Source organism: Phaenicophaeus curvirostris, chromosome 6, assembly GCF_032191515.1.
Source record: "Phaenicophaeus curvirostris isolate KB17595 chromosome 6, BPBGC_Pcur_1.0, whole genome shotgun sequence".
NCBI lineage: Eukaryota > Metazoa > Chordata > Aves > Cuculiformes > Cuculidae > Phaenicophaeus > Phaenicophaeus curvirostris.
This window is the reverse complement of record NC_091397.1, coordinates 26,409,693-26,430,753: the sequence shown is the minus strand read 5'-3', so window position 1 is coordinate 26,430,753 and position 21,061 is coordinate 26,409,693. Positions and strand designations below refer to the sequence as shown.

General features: G+C 39.6%; 1 protein-coding gene across 4 annotated transcripts in view; it reads right to left on the bottom strand.

The window, feature by feature from the left end:
• Positions 1-21,061, bottom strand: part of PPP1R9A (protein phosphatase 1 regulatory subunit 9A) — a 153,433-nt gene that overhangs the window by 49,541 nt on the left and 82,831 nt on the right. For all 4 annotated transcript variants that reach the window (XM_069859648.1, XM_069859649.1, XM_069859650.1 and 1 more), the window contains exons 3-5: positions 19,350-19,482; positions 18,750-18,870; positions 12,886-12,990 (exon numbers count right to left, since the gene is read on the bottom strand). In XM_069859648.1, coding sequence (XP_069715749.1) covers positions 12,886-12,990; positions 18,750-18,870; positions 19,350-19,482 — 359 coding nt within the window. The remainder of the gene's footprint in view (positions 1-12,885; positions 12,991-18,749; positions 18,871-19,349; positions 19,483-21,061) is intronic.

Below are 21,061 nucleotides of genomic sequence, written 5' to 3'. Positions count from 1 at the left end.
AATACAATTAATATTTGACTCTATCTTAGATTCAAGAAGATCTAAAAGAATAGTCTATCTCGAGAAATCAAAAATTAAACTACAGCAATGCTGGTTAAGAATTCTACTGAATTCCGCTGAAATAGGTAGCGACTCCTAGATCTCCTACAGTGCAGTCATGATTTAATGATTTTAAAGCACATCTGATATAGGGCTTTCTGCCCATTTCAAGCTTTTATTAAATGAAGATCTGCAGACTTGTGCTTCTTGAAATTACAAAAAATAATTTATCGAGGTTTTTTAACAAACATAGGAACCAGGAACATTATAATAAGAATTGATTAAACCTAAAAATATTTCCATTTTGAAAAGAACTTTGTTAGTAGAAAAAAGGGTGAAGGCATCAACTCTGTGACACAGAACTGAAGTTCTGCAGCATGGAGTTTTAGTGACATGAGCTGATGATTCTTCCTAAAAATACTTCAGTCATTAAGTGCTCAGTTAAAAATAATTTAACATGGATTCCTTAAACCTCAACAAAATTCAAGTAAGAATATAGCAAACACATTCTCAGAAACAAAAAAAGGGGGGTTTGCTGCAATAGGATTCATAATTTTTGCTTCTAGCCTTCTCTAAAGTATAGTTTGGCCAATAAAAATGTACAGTATATTTTATTGTATTCGAGGAAGTTTTACAGCTGGATTTCAAAAATGTTTTTCCTCTGAGCTTTAAATCACAAAGCTGCTTCTGCTACCATTTATCTCATTTATTTCAAGATGTCTTCATTTACCCACTCTGGCTGCTTCCATTAGGATAATAGTCATATAATTAATTCAAAGTGCGAAAAATTGTGTGAATGCTTTAAGAACACAGTTTTATTAAGCTGCAGCAGTGTGAGCTGGAACTTTTCAGGTTTTTATGAACAAAATCAAGCTCTCTTCAAAGACAGCAGCCTCAAATGGAAAGGTCACTGACAATAGATAAGGAATTCACAAACTATGAGCTTCCATTACACTTTTTTAGATGAAATTATCTGAAACTTAAAGAGTCATAAAGAATGAATCATTGAATACTTTAGGCTGGAAAGGAGTTCTGGTCCACCTCAAAGACAGGCCAATTTTGTCATGGCCTTGATCAGATTTGAATCTCTTTAATGATGGAATGCAACCTGTTGCAGTGTTTGGGAAACCTCATAGCACCTTTTTTATGGTGAAAATAGGTAGTCAGTATTTCCATTTCTGCATTTTCTGTTCATTGCCTGTTAACCTTGTCCCTGTACAGAGAGTACAAAGAATCTGGGTTCACCCTTTCTACCTCCTGGGAGGTACCTGACATAGCGGTAAGATGCCTGACACTCCATTCTTTTCTTCAGACTGAAGATTTTCTTTCCACCTCTTCCCAGGCTGTATCCAGCACAGCTTCTGTCTAGTTCAGTGTAACACAGGGAAATGCTGCTTCAGATTGAGGTCTCCTATTTCCCCTTGTTTCATAAGGTTTCTGCCAGCGCATTTCTCCAGTTTGCTGAGGTCCCTCTTAATAGCAGACACATCTGTTAGCCTATGGGACCTCAACTGCAAACTTGCTAACAGCGCCTTCTGTCTTGTGCCTGTAAACCCACACAGCCCTTGCACCAGAGACAAGCACGTGCATAGCAATCTTTAAAGCTATTAGCTGTGACTAAGAGAAACTGAGGGTGATTGGTAAAAAGAAGTAAAGAAGGTTTGCCTGGAGATTAGTGATGGTAGTGACCCAAAACTAACAAAACCAAGTGAACAACTCTGCCTGGAGACTAGCACCCAAAGTAACATGAGGAAGTAACCACCACTAGAAGATGCAAAGGGCAATAAGTGCATGAAGGTATCTAAGGTCACGTAAGAAACATTTGACGTGGCAACCCCTACAATGTTTAGTGCAGGATGGTTGCTATGTAAAGCTACAACAGAAAAGCAAACTTTGGGAAGTACCTCCAAAGACCCCAGAGACAGAGTTGCAAGTAAACTGAACTATTGTGCAGAACTTCTGCAGCCTCCGTCCTTTGTCCCCAAACCCAGGATGAAGTAACACAAGTGTTGTACTTTGAATTTGACCACAGACGGCAGGACTCCAGCTTTTCATTGATTTGAGCCAACATGGGTATCATTTTGCCCAGTCAGCAGCCAGGATGGATGTACAGGAATGTGACTTCCATGATGTGGCTGTGGCATGAGCTGTGGGTAACATGTAACAGTAATGTGCCAAAAATGAAACGCATGCTCAGTGTGTGCTGTGTGATTTGTTGTTGTTGAAATAGCAGTTTGGTAAGTATTATTTTTTAATGAATCTTAAATTTAATAATTAAGTCTTTGAATTAAACAAGGGCTCATCTACTTCACTTGTATAACCATACTCATACTGAATGAACTCTTTCAGCACACTTTGATAAAGTCTGGCATACGGTGCATGGGCATCAGGCACAGGTATCGAGAGCCATAAATGAAGCCTTGCACTCCAGTGCCATTTCTGCCCTGAGGCAAATGGCTAGAGAATGCAGGAAACATGAAGATGTCCTCGCAAAAATATCCAAGACAATAGCAAATCTGTGGAAAAACTGAGGCAAAGACTTTTCCCTATCCTTTGCAACAAGGTCTCTCACTCCACTGAGCAGCAAGTGGCTCCATGGAGGAGCTCCGTGGAGCAGCAGCTCCATGGAGGAGAGGAAAGCAGTAGATGTTGCTTAAACTAACTTATGCAAGGCTTTTGGTATGGTCTACTATGTATCCTTACATCCTCAAAGATCAGCAGATCTTCTATCCTTCAGGGTGGTCGTTCCATAGTATCTTGTCAAGCAGACCCCTGAAAGCCAAAATTTGCTCACCTGAAGTCCAGGGTTGTAGTTCTAATGTTGATCTTCATCACCATCTCTCTCCAGTTCTTAAACTCCACCATTTCATGGTTAATTGTTCTAAAGCTGCCATCAACATTCACTAAAGAACTGAACAGCTCCCAAGTGGTTTGTGAGTAACAGATTTAGCAGACTGCCTCCTTTTTAGTTGGCTCACTGAATACTTGGGTCAGTAAGATATTTTTGACACATACCAGAAATCTCCTGGATTACTTGCACCAAACCATACTACCCTTTCAGTAGATGCTTGAGTGGTGTAAGCCCTCTCTAAGGCCTTAACCACAACCTCTGAACTTGCTTGTCACTTGTTCCAAATAAAAGGCAAGGTTACCTTCCCTCCCAACTAGATTATGAGACCTGTTGGTAAACATGCTCTTGTCCTACTTTGTCAGGTGGATCCCTTCTCTCCTCAACAATTTTCATTCCTCCAAGAAGGTCTATAAAAAAACCAGTGATCCCCTTTGCAACATCAGGTGCATAACGAGGGGTTGTTCTGCTTCAAACCCTACCTGACTGGCATGACCAAGAAGTTACCCCTTATGCCCCCCAAGTCCCATAACACAGAATCACAGAGCCACAGAATCACAGATTAATTTGGGTTGGAAGGGACCTTTAAAGGTCATCTAGTCCAACAACCATGCAGTAATTAAGGAAATCTTCAACTGGATCAGGTTGCTCAGAGCCCCATCCAACTTGACCTTGAATGTCTCCTCTTCTCCAGGCTGAATAATCAGCCTTTCTTCACAAGAGAGGCGCTCTACCCCTCTGATCATTTTTGTGGTCCTCCTCTGGACCTGCTCTAACAGGCCCATGTCTTCTTTCCTGTGCTGATGGCTCCAGAGCCACAGTGCTCCACGTGGGATCTCACCAGAGTTAAGTAGAAAGGCAATCAAAAGTTTTAGGCTCCCCTTGATCAGGCGGCCTGTAGTAGACCGCAACCACAAGATTCCCTTTGTTGCCTCAGTCTCTAATTCTTACCCATAAGCTTTCAACCTGCTTATTGTTAATCCTCAGAGACATACTCAAGGTCTCCCTCAGCAGCATCAATGGTGCTGACAGACAAGCAGCTAAGTATAACTTAAGCACCAGAAAAGCCTCAGCAGTCCCTCCACAGCATCTTGGATACAAGCCCTGACAAGTGATGCTACTATCAACACTAAATGGATATAGAGCCAGACAATTAGGAAGTCACATAAAAAAGTACACACCAATATTAATGCACTTAGATTAATTATTCTCACTGAAATAAATTGTAGTCTAGGGCCTCACTGACACATTAGCTTTATTCAAGAGTACTTCAAAATAAGCCAAGGGTTTCAATGCTCTGGCATCTCTCCATGTTCTGGTCCTTACATTACTCTGCTCTTCTGAGAGTGCAGGTAAAGAATGTCCTCCATCTCTTCCAGACAGACCGACAGTACCCTATCACTACGCTTGCATAAAAGGTTTCATTGAATACACAACGGTCATTTAATCAGCATTCCCTGTAGTACCACACAATTCTTATGGAAATGGCCAACTCAAAGAAACACATTTGTAAATCTATGTTTTAACATATCTGGATGCAAGTGAAGTACATACATCAGCTCTGTTCAAAAGGTACAAGTGCTACCTGGGAATGTTTCTAAAACGTTAAGGTATTTTGAGGTGTGATCTGCATTCCCTCATCCCTGCTGGTATCCATGGGAAAGAAATCCAGGAAGGAAATATAGATGGGTCACAAGTAAACTGCTCAGTTCATGTCCTTAATCTGGATGATGAAATGATCCAGATTCTAGGCAAGCTGGACCACCCTTATAGCACAGCCCAGGGGTAGCTAGAAGTTCCTACAACATCATCCCTGTGGCTTGGTGAGTTATGCCACAAGAATTTGTGGCGGTTATTGTTGCACAGCTGACACAATTGTAGTATCACATTAATCAAGATGCACCAAAACTGGGTGGGAGCTTCCACAACATAGTATCTTGGACTTTGAAAGAATAAAAAGATTAGCTACATAAACGTTTATTATGATATTGCAGTTGCAGGTGTAGGAATTTATGTCTAGAACCAACCACCTTGAGGATGAAGCAACTCTAAACCTGTCAAGTTGTTCCTTTTTCCAAGGAAAGTAAAGAAAAGCCATTCCTAATGAAACCCAGCCCTGTTGTATCTTACTAATTCATGTTACACTTAATTTTAAAAATATTGCCCTACATATCTAGTAAAATGGTTTCTAATTCAGCCAAAGTCTTTTAAATGAACATGTCTTTATATATTTCACACTGAAACTTATAATTACTTGCCCAACTGTGCAAATACTTCAAGAAATAACATGCTATAAAATTCAGATTAGCAAGGGGCTATGCTTATGCCAGTAAATTAAACAGTACCAGGTAACGCTCCCAAGCACCAGTAATTGATCATCTACACTATTAAACCATTGAAATGGTATCTGGATGGTTTGACCCAAGTTAACTAATATTCTACCAAATAATGCCCAGAAACTGCCCAGCATTTAGCTTGGATGCTTCTAATGGAGAATTTGGATACAGTTGCCCTGTTCTCAAGGTAAGAAAGTTTAATGGTATGAAAACTGACCACTAGTGCCAGCTGGCCTCCGTGCTGAAGAACAGTGTGAAGCATAGTTCATGTACTACAACAGGCACAGCCAAGGAATATAAAATAGTAAAGCAGTGATGAATGCACTCTTACCTCACCACTTACCTCAGTGCTAAGTGGCCACACTGCTCACGAGTAATTTTTCAAATTAAGTTCAGCATGCTACGCCTGGTAGTTTTACATAACAACTAATAGCGTTTGTAGGAGTTCTTTGCAGAGATCAGAAAGAAGAAACCAGCTCATGCTACACAATCTTCAGCATAATCATAGTGGAAAGAACAGAAGAAATTCACAGTAGTTTGGTACATGGCATCACAAATCAGGTTTCTGCTGGGTCCATGGTTCAAGTTTGTCAAAGAAGCAAAACGTGCATCCAGCACACACGTTTTTTTTAAGCAGCTCTTCATCAAGTCCAAGCTTGGCAATTAGCAACGCAGCACTTGTTTTTCTTTCTTCTTCTTTTTCTCTCCTGGGTTCCAGCACTTGGATTCAAGGAGTAAGAAAAAGACAAGGAAAGCGAGAACAAAACTGACACCCTCAGCCAGAAAAAAAGACAATATAATCTAATTCTCTGAATCAGACGTGGAAGTGTGGTGCCTTTTCCATTTGGGTCCTGTCTAGTTCCTCAAGAAGCAGAAGTAGAAATCTCTCCTGCCTCTTCCACAACATGAATCTGCAGTATGGAGAATGCCTGCAAATGTTTAAAGGACACACCCATTTCATAGGATAAGAGCAGGGGTAGGGAAAGTAAGAAAGAGCAGGACAAAATCTGCACAGGTATGCACCCTGGAAGAAGAGAAGATGATTATCTAGGGGAAGGAGTCACAAAAATAGTGATGCTGTTCACTGTTACTGTGCCCAAACAGAATTCACACTGGGGTATACTGCTGCTTACTAGATCCTGCACTTGTCTTCATCTGTCCTCTATACTGTCTTAGTGTTTCCATAGACATGACTGTATAAATTACCTTTCCAGATGTTGTGACACTAAATGAAACTAATATTAGGCATGAAAACACTGATTTCTGGGACAGTATCTTTTCAAGAAAAAAATCAGCTCAAAATGGGGTGAGGAATTATCTGAAGAAACAAGAAATGACTTATCAAGTTAGTGTAATTAAGAAGCTAATATTTTCACTTCTCACCCTTTAACTGTATCCTGTGTAAGAGTTACCTAAAAAAATTGTACAAACTTCATTTTAATCTGAAAGATTGCATTTGCAGCACAGTAAGAGAGAAAGAAATTAGTCTGTGAACTGGTAGTGGGAATTGAGACAAAACCCTTCTTGGAATTAAACTTTATAGGTAAGAAAAAACACAAAATAGTAATAAACGATTCTTAATTAGAAAGAGAACAGTTAATAGTGGAAAGCCCCAGGGTCTGACAGTTACACTGCTATTGTTAGAATCTACTCATCAATGATCTTGAAGATTAATTAAACATGGCAAAATTTGCTAACTAATTATTTAGATTCTTCATTAAGGTGGGAAGACTTTGAGGCATTTCAGCAGAATTTAATGAAACAAAAAACAGTAAACTCACTGATAGGGTAGAACTAACGTGATTACTTACAAGGTGGTGCAAATCATGAGAAATTAAACAGGTTTTGCACAGGTTCTGTGTGTTTCACCGAAAACTCAAGAACTGACTCAGAAAGCACCATGAGAGCATCTGCTCAGCGCCTAGCAACAGTCTGGAAAGCTGAGAAAATGCTTAGTCACATTCAGAAGACAGGATACAGGAGGAGGACACAGAATGTAAAATTTGCCTCTTCATTAGAGCACTGAACTTGGCTAACTTCCTTAAAAGACACCTTTCAGAGAAAAGCAATTATGATTGATAAAAGCATACAATCAGCAATTGAATGACTGGGATTGTCCAATGACTCTCGTATGCAAGATCCCTTCTACTTATCAGTGCAGCAAGTCTTCCTCTCCTGAGGGCCTGCGCCACCCAAGGCATTCATAGGCATGAATCTTTATATCCAGTCAGGCAGAGAAGTGCAGTTCCCACTGAAAGCTCCCCTATTTCTCCTAGGATGGACAGAAACTAGGTGAGTACAGTAAAAGGATAAAGTTTTGTCTGTAAAAGTAAAATTTCCTGGAAGGCCACTCCCCGAGTGAGCTTTCTCTGGTGAAGACATTAGGGTCCCCTAAGACTCTTTTAAAATGATGAAGAACAGGGGGAAAGTGGGGTCACAGAAGCTCCACACTACTGAAGCAAATTCAAAGAACTTCAGGTCTGCTAGTCAGCACCACACTCTATGAGACTGCAAGCTATAATGCAGAATAACCTAGGAGATGCTCTATGAAAGGGTTGGATTCCCACTGTCAGGCTGCCTCCTTATCCTATTTTTTTACAATTGTAGGGATCACTTGCAAACTTCAAGATGATGGATTACATCCTATATGCAGTCAGAATAGCACTAAATAATTAGTGATATTAGTCTGGCAGTGCCCTCTGACTGATCCATTAATTTTCAATCAGGAGCAACACTCAACAAAATTAAAAAACCACACATATTTCAGTGGAAAATCCCTCCTTATATAATCAAATTCAGAAATCCACTAATGAAAGATACTGGTAAATTAAAGAGTTAACCAAAATTACGAAGAAGACTTGATCTTTACGTCAATTTAAATAATGCTCATAGTTGTATACACCAGATTAGAGTCACGAGGACACTAATTCTCATCCCTAAAACCAGAAATTGATTACCAGCTGGGATTATAAATGAATTCCCACTTCTTCCTTTGTTTCATAGCTTACCAGAGTACATCTGGTGGATGCTGATTATATTCATAAAAAACATTGTAAAAAAGAACAATTGAATTTCCTATCATTGGACAAGCCAAATTGGTTGGGTAAATAATCTTCCCTTACAGCACGACGACTTTTCTGAATAGTCCAATACTTCAAAGAATAGATAAAATAATCACAGATACTTCTATTTATTCTTCTTTTCTCTCTTCTCCCTTCTCACTCTCACCTAGAACAGTTCAAAAGGTAAAAGCCATGTCTTTATTTTCCAAGATTTCTTACTGTGTCAGTTGCAGACAGTCTGGACGCATTTTTCTGGCAGAAATGTTGCAAAAATCTATTCTAGGTCAACGACTTCCACTGTCAGGATCATTCAAAGTGTTCAGAAGGCTCAAAGGGGAAAAATATATCACTAAGTATTGGTATTATGAAAGCTCCCTGAAGAGGTATTGACTGCATTTATTGCAAAGAATTAAAAAGTGGCTTGAATGTCATCCTCTTCATGAATTGCTCTTTCTTTGCAACTGATCACACATAATAAACCCTGCTACAAAGTATGTACTTTGACTAGATTAAGGAAAAAATGACTGTGCATATGTAATGCTGTGGGTTATAAACATGAAGTAATGTCAATGAAACATCCACAAATCTCTGTGTATGGGACATCAGGCAGAAGAAAGGTATGCATAGTTTATGCTATGATCACAGAGATGCTTATTAAAGCAATTCTATAAAATCCATTAAACTGACACTGTTAACCAGCAGACACGTAATTATGTATGCGATTTCTCCTTTGAAAGGATTCATGAATTTTCCTTGCCTCAAATTAGGCAGGGTGTGAGACTGTACCTTGCCTACTCACTTGTAGTTCAGCTGGGGAACCCGCAGCAGGAATGGCAGAAGGTATTTATAGAGCAGCAACCTTTTCCACCACTCCAGCCTCCCACAGTGATATGGATCGTTAATGGTTGCTGCCATGGGAATGGTGCATTCAAAGGTCAGAAGCACCACTCTCCGCACTGCCAACAGTCAGGAGCTGACTGCCAGGGGCAAGTAAGGGATTTTGCCCCAGAAGACTCTCTCATGCTGTCCCCAAGGGTTCTGGAGCAGTTCAGGTGCAGAGGTGAACACTGTCTGCCAAGCAGAGTGGAGACAAGGGATTTCTCCATCCCAGCTCTAATACAGGTGTAACTGGAAAAGAGGACTTGACAGAAAATAATCATTCTCTCCAACAAACAAGCAGCAGCCACCCTTGTGTCATACACGGAAAAAACAATCAGTGAGATATAAACACGTTATTTTCTTTCATACCTAAACTTGTCAATATTAGCTCTTGCTTGCTTTACAAGCAAATGTTTAAACCTACAGCGAAGCCAAAACTTCAAACATCATAAAATAACTCTCTCCATTAAAAAAAAAAAAAAGCTCACTGGAACCATTTCTGATTTTGAGTAAAAACACCGAGTACAGTTCATCAGTGCCAGCACAGCTCCAAACAGCCCAATGGTCCAGGACCTGCGCAGAAGCTGGGCAGGAGCCTGCACCACACAATGCTTGGCCATCTCAAGTCACACTCCCAGCTCACCACAAACCAGGAAAAGAATTACTGGGTCATTTTTCATGTGAAAGCTCAATATCTTAAGTTTACTTACAAGGCAAAATGTAGAAGCTCATACATCTCTCCTTGATAAATGAGACCTGTCAGAAGGCAATGATCCCTGTGCATGCGATACAGAGTACACTCGTCAATGTGAGCTCAACAACAATGAATAAATAATTTTTACAGTCTACTATTTTATGATGAAAGGGTCTAGATTGCAACTGGTCTGACTGTAATTTACTTCCTAAGAGAAGATTCTAGGAGCATTCAGTGTGAAAATCATATTATGTTTCTTCCTTCCTGAAAACGCATTATTTTTTCATGGAAGAAAGTATTCTGTTCTGTAACTCATACAATAATAATTACACAAACTAAGATGGTTATAAGTTGTATATAATACATATGTGAGCACTTTCTTTTTTCTTTTTTTTTCTTGTTTTGGGGTAAAACATTAAACACAAAATATACGTGGCATTTGCTTTGTGTACTGAAACACAGAAAGACATTATTCTTTGTATTAAGGATTTTATGCTTGAAGGTCTCAACTCTGCAGAAAACCCAATAAAGTATATAGTCATTTTTATTGTTAACTCAGCAGGGACACTCACAGTATGTGTGAGTCTTTGCAGAAATAATACTGATGTAACTAAAACTGTAAATGTTCCACAGAAATATATTCACTTGTAACTGCACTACAATTTCTAACAACTTTTTCCTAATAACTTCTTCCAAATAAAAACCTGATCAGCCATCCCCAAGATTCTTTGCAGAATCTACATCCCAGTATTATTCCTTACTGTTGTGCAGGAATAGCTAAAGAATTACTACAGAAATGTGCACACCAGCATATAACATCACTGTCTGAGGGGGACTGCATATATTACCACTAGTAGTTTCATCATGTTTGAAAAGAAGTCAGCCCTGAATTCATTAATTAAAGAATTCAGCTGTATTCACTAGGGAGGATTTTGAGAGAAATCCGAAGGGTGACTACAGAATGGCTGTGCTTTGCAATATGAACTAATAAAAAAGAGTTAAATTTTTGCTGAACTTAATAAGCTATTAAACAGAAAAGCTATGTGACTGCATAGGCTTTTAAGTAGCAAAACAGTTCATTTTGAAGGAAACACAGATCTTACTGATTTACAAACATTTACAGCCTTGTATCTATTATACACTAGTTTAGAATTTTACTTGCAGTACATGTTACATTTTCTAGGTAATTAATTATTTTATGTATTTTTACACGGCTGCCTATCAATGAACCACCACATAGGAACAGACAGAATCCTAGAGATGTTTCAGGGACTCAGGTAGCTCAATGAATTAATAGTGGGATGTTACTCTCCTCAATTCAGAAGCTGTTAACACTACTGCATCCATGTGATGGAGGCACTCAACTGCTCCTTAACCAAACTAGCAGTAGTTTGGTTCAGGCTCCAGGAGAGGTAAAGGCCTGCCTGCAGTCAGGCCACGAACTCCTACAGGAAACCCATGAGGAGAAGAGGGATACAGCAAAGACTGTTAAGCTGTGGGTATCAGTTTTGTGCATACATCTATGTAGTTGACTACAAATCAACCACTTTTATCCCATAAACACGAGAGGCTAAATGAGCCTTCTTTGAGCTTGCCCTGCTAGGCAGTGTGCAAGGCAGTGATATTCCCTTGTGCCAGGATGCCTCTCAAGGGTGCCCCTCAAAGCAATGAGATCTTTGACCAACAACGGATCACTGGTGAGCCCCATTTGAATTCTCCCTTGATGGCAGCTGGACTGCATGCCAGGCAATTCTCCTCTTTAACAGGGATTAGTTGTCTAGCTTAAATACGTAACATTTTAAGTAGAATAAATAACTTAGAATAATATTGTGTGACTTGGTATACTGTTTGCTTAGCTTTCTTAGCATGAGTAGTGAGACTTGATCCAAAGCACGAGGCCACAAGCTGGGAATTTCCAGTTAAAAACTTTCCCACCGCATACAACCTGTGCACTCAAAACATGGCCTCCAGGATCAAACAGCAGCAGGAAAATACAGAGGCTTCGGGTATAAAGACCAGATGCACTGAGACAAGAAAACAACTTGTCTGAAAGACAGTTAAAGAATCTAATGAGGAACAGGAAGACCCCAGACCCAAATATTACTACTGGATGGAACCACCATGTGACATGCAGTGAAACATTGCACAGAGATTTCTTTGTTTATGTTGGCCTCTCTCCCTGAAGTTGACCATGCTGTTGCATTAAATTATATATTTTATAAAATTCATTGCCTGAGAATTTCTGAAACCTCAGATTCAAACTGCAGCACAAACAGATTTGGACATGCACATAGAAGGATCTGATGCCTGAGAGACTTGGATCTGAACTCTGGAGTGAACCCATACCAGATGACCGGATGGGAGGTAGATCAATTGGGAATCAGCATGATGAAACTTTGAAACCTTAGCTAAGCAACATAGGGAATTGTGTGCCCAAATACAATCTTTTGGCTATAAACACATATAACCCCCTTTTCCCTCTGTATGTGTCCTCTTTGCAGTAAGTAATAGCATGACCTTATCATCAAACTCTATTCAGTCGCGCTTTTATAAGAGTTTTATTTGGAGAAAGTCACTCATGACAATCCCATACACTTTTTTCCTCTGTGCTTAGGAGCATCTTCAGCAGCATAGTGCTCACTGCCTTACTCTCCCAACCCTGAAGCAGTTACACTGCTCCGCAGTGGAAGAACAGGAAGAAGACCAGTAGCAACAGTTTCCATCTGACCAACACCCAAGGTCTTATTAATTCCAGCGGATACAAGCAGTTCAAGGTCCATGGAGATCCATACAAGAGACATCTTCTGTGTGCAACTATAGCTTCATTGAGTAGTCATATTTTAAAACTTTAAGTCAAAAGAGAAATAATTATCCCTGTAAGTTCATCGCTGTTCTGGGATAAAAGCAAAGAAGGCACAAAGTGGCCAAAAAGCTCTGCTTCCAGATGGGCACACTGAGACTCCTATGGAAGAAGTCAGGTAATTTTAAGCATTCCATCACTTTTTTTTTTCCTTCTGAAATACTCACCTGACTTTCCCTTTGGTGTTTCTAAGAACAGTTGCTGCAAAATTTTGGGTAACACCAACCAGACTTATGCCATCAACTTCCACAATTTGGTCATTCACTTGGATCCTATCAGAGGAAAACCACAAATAGATAAATAATTGTGTGAATTCATAGCGAATTTTCATCAAAACTTAGCATACAGAGATTATTTTAGTTTAATTAAAAAAAAAACTTTGAACAGAAATTCAGACTTAAAATGATTGAGGTAAATTGGAGAAATGCATCATTACTTACACACAGACATCTAGTAAATCCAGCATCGAAGGTACTGTTACAATTAATTGCATTGATCGTCCAGCCACTTTACTTGTATATAAATACAGCAACATAAACTCTTGAATCTATCATATGACTTAAATTAAATGAGGTACTTGAGTTCTTATATCATTTTTTCCTAAGTCTGTCTTGAAAAACAGCATAAGACATAGCTCTGGTATTTCATACTAATGGAAAAAAAAATGTTATATTTAACTAAAACAACCTGCTCATCTGTGGATAAAAGGGCTTGTACGTCAGACTTAATTGTGACCTACTCTCTTAAAGTATTTCATCTAACTTGCTCCAAAAAGATGAATTCCCAGTGTAAGAGTGATCCTGCAGCACACAATAAGGTGGCCTTGGACCACTGCAATGAGGACTCACTTTGAAACCAAACACCTACACACAGTCAATATGCTGCTCAGTGCAAGAAAAGTTAGGCAGAATAAAACACATGACACTTTTTTCTAAAGTGAGCATTGCTAAAAAATCCCTGGAGTAGGCATTAGACTCATTCGGATTAGAAATGCTTGGAAAGAGGACTGCTATACTAAAATGTCCTCTAGAAATGCATGAGCTCCTATAGTTTCAAAAATGAAAAAACTAAACCAAATATTCAGAACCAGCCAAAAGGAGCAAATTTCAAATCCTTACATGGATGCCACTGATCAAAACTACAGTCTACAAAGGAACCAAGAAACAACTGTGAAAAAATCCCATTTAAATTACATGAAAATAGCTAAAGTAAGGTATTTAATATCTTAGTACCTTAGTGAAAATGATTTCTTTTCAAAGAACAACAAAGGTTAAAGAGAGGGTTGAAGTACTTTAAATTGGGGACACTAATTTCACTGTCAAGTCTGAGGCAATGCTATGCAGTCCTATACGCCTTCAAGAATTAGTTTTAGCTCTTTGGACTCCACTGATTAGTAAGAAATACAATATTTATTCTTTGGCAGCCTCACACTACAGAATGTCACTGTGCTCTGGGCAGGATCTCCCTTTTGTATGCAAGAAACCTTTTTTTAAAAATTACCTTTGGGATAGCCTATAAATTTGTATCTTGAAAATCATACCAGGCATTTTAATCTCAGAATTTTATTTCAGTTTTCACTTAAGCATGTAATAAACACACCAATTACATCAATATTTTGTATTTCTATACATGTTTTTTTTTAACTTCAGCATTTGGGAGGTGCACTCAGATGGCCACAGAAGTTCCAAGAAAAAAAGCTTAAGAAAATGATGCCTACTGAGTGGGCTTCTGTCACCCTCTTGGCTGAAAACTAAATGGTGTAAGAACAGATTCCTTTCTGATGGCAGTTTAGCTACTGCATTTTACATACTTGACTATGCAGTGGACTAGCAGTGCTCATATTGATACACAGTTATAGAATTTCAGGTGATTAAACATCATGTTAGAGAACTGTTGCCTGCAACTTCACAAGTGGCTCTATCTTGATCTACTGTAATGCAGTCTGATTCCATGTGCTCTCCAGGCATATTTAGTACCTGCTTATTTCTTGTTTGTACAGCTCCTGCATTCTCAAACGTTCTCTCTTTCTATACTTACCTATATTTTAATTATATATAAACATACATACATATCAAAAAACACTGAATTAACATAACTGTTATTCAAATTATATACGTACAGTTAATTAAAAAAAGAAGTTTTCTGTCTGTTGCCATGTACATCCTATGCTGCCCAGACTGAAATACTCTCACAGCCATATTCTCCTGGCCACCTTTCTCTTCCTTGGGCATCCCCTCTTTGTCCCCATTCCCACCACAGCTCTGGACCTGTATCCTAGCTCTAACCCCTCAGAGAAGCCACCCCAGGCACCATCTACACCAAACGCTTGTTACAGCCACGTTCTCTGGGCAGCCTTCCTTTTAGAGCCCCCTCCACTAGGAGCTCTAGGCTTCCTCTCCCATGTACAATTTCAAACATGAACGAAAAGCTAGGCTCAGGTTGGCAAAGCCTGAATTATAGAGATTTAACTGCTTTTGCTATTAATGAAATGAGTAATTCCTCTGAGACATTATTTTCTAATGGTCAGGACATAAATCTTTGCCTTTGTAAAGCAGCACTTCAATGAAGTAGCAACGACAGAAGTGAACCAACTAAAGCTGAAAAAATTACTTGTATAATTACTTCTCTGTATGATGACCTGAAAAATTTAACCCTTGCAGAGCCAAAGTTCAGAGTCTTTTTCAAGTTAAGAATTATGTTTCAAAAGTGTTGTTCCCAATGTTATCAAAATATTTTAAAATGTGAATGATTCATAAACAGAATGATCTGAAAGACGACAGGAATTCATCCACAAAAAGATTTTAATTTTCATATTCAGTCTAATGATTGATTTCATGTTTTACACACTATTAACAAACTCTGTTATTACTTATGCACTTATATCACGATTTGATGGATCTTTCAATAAAAGACAGGAGTTAACCTCTAGATATTGTAATGTTCCAAATTGTAGTTTCAGAAGAGCCTGTTTGAAGATTGCTATGCAGTTATTCAGAGTATCTGATGCAACTGCTGAAATATAGTTTTATTTTCTGTTAGAAGACTTTGTTTTGCTATCAGTGATTATGATTAACTAGTTTTTTTCACAAAGATGAAGTTAACAGGACACTTTACAGTTCACAGAATAATCAGGTTGGAAGAGACCCACCGGATCATCGAGTCCAACCATTCCTATCAAACACTAAACCATGCCCCTTAGCACCTCGTCCAGCCGTGCCTTAAACACCTCCAGGGAAGGTGAATCAACCACCTCCCTGGGCAGCCTGTTCCAGTGCCCAATGACCTTTTCTGTGAAGAATTTTTTCCTAATGTCCAGCCTAAATCTCCCCTGGTGGAGCTTGAGGCCATTCCCTCTTGTCCTGTTCCCCGTCACTTGGGAGAAGAGGCCAGCACCCACCTCTCCACAACCTCCTTTCAGGTAGTTGTAGAGAGCAATGAGGTCTCCCCTCAGCCTCCTCTTCTCCAGGCTAAACAACCCCAGCGCTCTCAGCCGCTCCTCGTAAGACTTGTTATCCAGCCCCCTCACCAGCTTTGTTGCTCTTCTCCGGACTCGCTCCAGAGCCTCAACATCCTTCTTGTGATGAGGGGCCCAGAACTGAACACAGGATTCAAGGAGCGGTCTCACCAGTGCCGAGTACAGAGGGAGAATAACCTCCCTGGACCTGCTGGTCACACCGTTTCTGATACAAGCCAAGATGCCATTGGCCTTCTTGGCCACCTGGGCACACTGCTGGCCCATGTTCAGTCGGCTGTCAACCAACACCCCCAGGTCCCTCTCCTCCAGGCAGCTTTCTAGACAGACTTCTCCTAGTCTGTAGCACTGCATAGGGTTGTTGTGCCCCAAGTGCAGGACCCGGCATTTGGCCTTGTTAAACCTCATCCCATTGGACTCTGCCCAGCGGTCCAGCCTGTTCAGATCCCTTTGCAGAGCCCCCCTACCCTCCAGCAGATCCACACTTCCACCCAGCTTAGTGTCATCTGCAAACTTGCTAAGGGTGCACTCGATGCCTTCATCCAGGTCATTGATAAAGACATGGAACAGGGCTGGACCCAGCACTGAGCCCTGGGGAACCCCACTTGTCACTGGCCTCCAGCTGGATTTCACACCATCTACCACCACTCTCTGGGCCCGGCCATCCAACCAGTTTTCCACCCAGGAGAGTGTGCGCCTGTCCAGGCCACAGGCTGACAGTTTCTGAAGCAGAATGCTGTGAGAAACTGTGTCAAAGGCTTTACTGAAGTCCAGATTGATGCACTTAAGTACAGAACACTCTGCCTCTGACTGAGAGGATTACATATTCTTTGCCCAAGTGAGTCAGGCTCTCAAAGAGAAAATCAGAGGGTATTTCTCAGCTGACTGAACATTCACCCAGTTGAAAACCAACAAAAATATTAGAATGGCCAAAGAAAGATATCATTCCTCCTCAGCTGCCAAGTGCTTTTCATATGCCATCTAGGGAAACGAGAGAGACTTGTGTTTGAACATTAACTTCTGTAGCCCACTCAAACATGTGAATAATGAGAGGAAGAGAAAATAAAGATCATCATAGAGCAGTAGTGAGTGACTCTAATTTTCAACTACAGAATTTCGCACAGAATGCCAGTTGTGAGCTTAATGCCTTCTGGCATTTAAATTTCAAGTAATGGATGAAGTCATGACATCTTGAGGCATCATCGTCTTCATTTCCATTCATAATTTTTAAGCCTATCATAAATCAGTACTTGGCCTTCAACCTAGTACCTGTAAATATCTGATTTGCAAAGATACCTGCAAGCCCAGTGCATACTAGTAGTATACTTCGCTAGTTTCAGAGCAATGTTAACAAACTTTTCAACCACCCTGCTATGTAAAGCCTTCTGATTCAATTTGTGTCGAGTTTTCACAGCAAAACAACCTCTTGCCTGGCTGAAAAGCTATAGGTGTTCCTCAATAAGGACCATGTTACTGCAATACAGTTTTTAGAAAGCTGTATCAACTTTTTAGAGTTTATTCTTAGTCTACTTACCTGTGTTTGGGTTTGGTATTATTTATAACTAATATAACAAATCATTAATGGTTAAAAATAGAAGTTGAGCATACATGTAATTAGACTTAATTGATGTTATATCAGATGGGTAATATTTTATTTGTATGCAAATTTACAAAGGGTATGCACTGGGACAAAACAACAAATTATACGGTTTGGAAGATGTTTATGAATATTTTTCATTATTAAATGATTACAGAGTAAAGTGTTTTTTTAAATGAGAAACATTGGCCTGATTGTGGCAGGTATTGTGTAACACACAGATCACTGTCCCATATGGTAGGAGATACTGTATGTTCAAAAGGAATTCTTTAATCTGCACATACCAAGTAAGCCATTCCAGAAGCAACCAGGTTTTATTTGTGAATCACATAAGACTACAAACACCAATTCATTTCTTTAGTGGGCAAGACCTATGGTGCAGTTTCCTATTCCAGTTGATTAACGTACTTTCAGTGCTGCAGGGGGAAAAATTGAACTCTAGAGCAGACGACTAGGCATAATAAGAAATACAAATAACAGCCTGTGTCAGTAAAGTTGGAAGGAGGTGTTTTTAGTAAGGTAAAGCATTCAGGTAACACTAATATTTCTCCTAATAAAATGATAAGCAGAACTCATTCTCCTAAGTACTGCTTGCGTAAAAGTTGGTTTGAAGCCAAAAGCACACGGGGGAGCTCAACACATTCAAAATCTGAACTACCTTCAAAGGTGATACACAATGACTGGAACCTCCAGCTTTACTAATGCTAAAGCATCCAGGTTTTCAGCTACTCACGAACACACTTCTTTGGCAAATCTGTCCTCCTGTATTGGTTTAAACTCGATACACCAAACTGCTGTCTTCTCATAATCACATCCGGCAAATGTACCTTAACAATTACATGTTCAAATTTTGCAGCTTTGAGTTATCATGACACACATTAAGCAACCAACTCTTTCCTATGAAAATCATAATTCATAGTAATCGTTGCCAGGAAAATTTCCAAATACTGAGTGTAGTTTACCTGCCATCTCTTTCTGCTGCCCCACCTTCTGTTACTGTTTTGACAAATATTCCTAGTTTTTCAAGGCCTGCATCTGCACCAACTCCCATTCCAATAATGCTTATGCCAAGTCCATCTTCATCTGTGAAAAAGGGAAAGCAAAAGCAGAATCTTCTTACATTTTATTTATACAGTTATTTGGTAAATAAACAATTATACTTTGGTTCTTCTTGGTCTGTAACATTAATATCAGTTTGCTTCTTTTTAAAAACTTTATTGTTCTACTATTTAATTACACGCAAAAAAAATCACACTCACCCTTACAAGGAGTTTAGAATAACAATCAAGATTTTTTAAGAGGAGAATGAAAATAAGGCATCAAAACTGTGTAAAATCATGTGTTAATGGAGTGACAAAAACAATTCCCTCTGTGAAATAAAGAACTGCCTATCTCTGAACTGCTTATTTAATTCCTCATCAAACAGTAATTGAAATCCAGAAACCCAAGCTGACTATAAGAGTTTTGTGGAAATCCAAGATAGGCTCCATAGGCATGTGCAGACTTCCTCAGACTTGCAGATCAATGTCACAGGAACTGGAATCAGCAAACAGACTGCGTACCTTTTTCTAGCTCAACTGGGAAGAGCTCCAGCTTTTCTACACGCTTCTCGAGTTCATATTCAGCTGATGCAGCCACTGGGTCAACTTCATCATTTCTCCTGTCATAGTCTTCATTCGAATATGTATTGAAAACCTGCAGAAACAGACCAAAAATCACTCAACTACCATCAACTTATGAAAATAGCTACTGCTCTTGTCCTGTCATGTTGCAGAGTCTGAAAAGGCTTTTAAAAGACAAATTTCTACTGTTCAATCAAACTTCAGTGTTTTTGCATTCATATAAAGCACAAGTATGGTTGCAAAAGTCATTTGAGTATAAATGATTGATTTTTATTGCTTATGGTTATAAGTGCAGAAGGTGATCTTGAATGACTAAGTTGGCCTGTACATTTCAATATTTAAAATACTTATTTCAACTAATTAAGAGTGCATTATTAGTAAAGAGTCCAACCAAAGCTAGACCTGAAGGATATTAATCTACATTTATGTTGCCTATGGGCACCATTAGAGATAATGCTTCACGTCATGTATTAACTTTTTAGAAGAGTAAAAGGCACAGTCACTGATATTTTTTAAACTAACCAGGTTTACGGGTTTATTTCAGGTCTAAAGCGGTAATTTAACATTGACTCCATTAACCCGGTTACATTATCTATACTACTTTCCATCATACTTTCAACGTGAACATAGCCTTCAACCAGAGATTACTCAGACATTCAAGAACTTCAAACAGTCAGGGAAAGCACGTTTTCATATTTTAGAAGTCAGAGTTTGTCAGCCTAATTCACTTAACTGGCCCCTCACCACAAGAAGGATGTTGAGGCTCTGGAGCGAGTCCAGAGAAGAGCAACAAAGCTGGTGAAGGGGCTGGAGAACAGGCCTTATGAGGAACGGCTGAGAGCGCTGGGGTTGTTTAGCCTGGAGAAGAGGAGGCTGAGGGGAGACCTCATTGCTTTCTATAACTACCTGAAAGGAGATTGTAGAGAGGAGGGTGCTGGCCTCTTCTCCCAAGTGACAGGGGACAGGACAAGAGGGAATGGCCTCAAGCTCCACCAGGGGAGGTTTAGGCTGGACATTAGGAAAAAATTCTTCACAGAAAGGGTCATTGGGCACTGGAACAGGCTGCCCAGGGAGGTGGTTGATTCACCTTCCCTGGAGGTGTTTAAGGCACGGCTGGACGAGGTGCTAAGGGGCATGGTTTAGTGTTTGATAGGAATGGTTGGACTCGATGATCCGGTGGGTCTCTTCCAACCTGGTTATTCTGTGATTCTATGATTCTATTTGGCAGTAATGAAGGAATGCATATGATTTGTGGTAAAAGTTTTACTGAATTTTAGTCCCATGCATGTATCAAGTCCGTTACTTCAAATAAAGGAAAGCAATTTCCCGTATCCCTTCTTCCTCTTTTATAGGCACCCTACAGAAGATACAATTATGTAGACCTATTTTTATATATCACTGTTTCTCTTACATCATAAAATACTGCACCATGCTACATAGCTACATGTGTATTCAGGAAGTCTCAAGAAAACTGCTCTCTTATAGCCTTGTTGGAGGTTCCTTAACAACTGCCCCTGGAGCAAGCATGCCAGCTTGCTGCACAGTGCAATGCAATAGTCCAGGAAACTATTAGTGTAGATTAATTTCTTTTAAATAGTATATATGTAAAGGCTGCAATGCAAAAATACTATCAAATACTATCCTACTTGTGT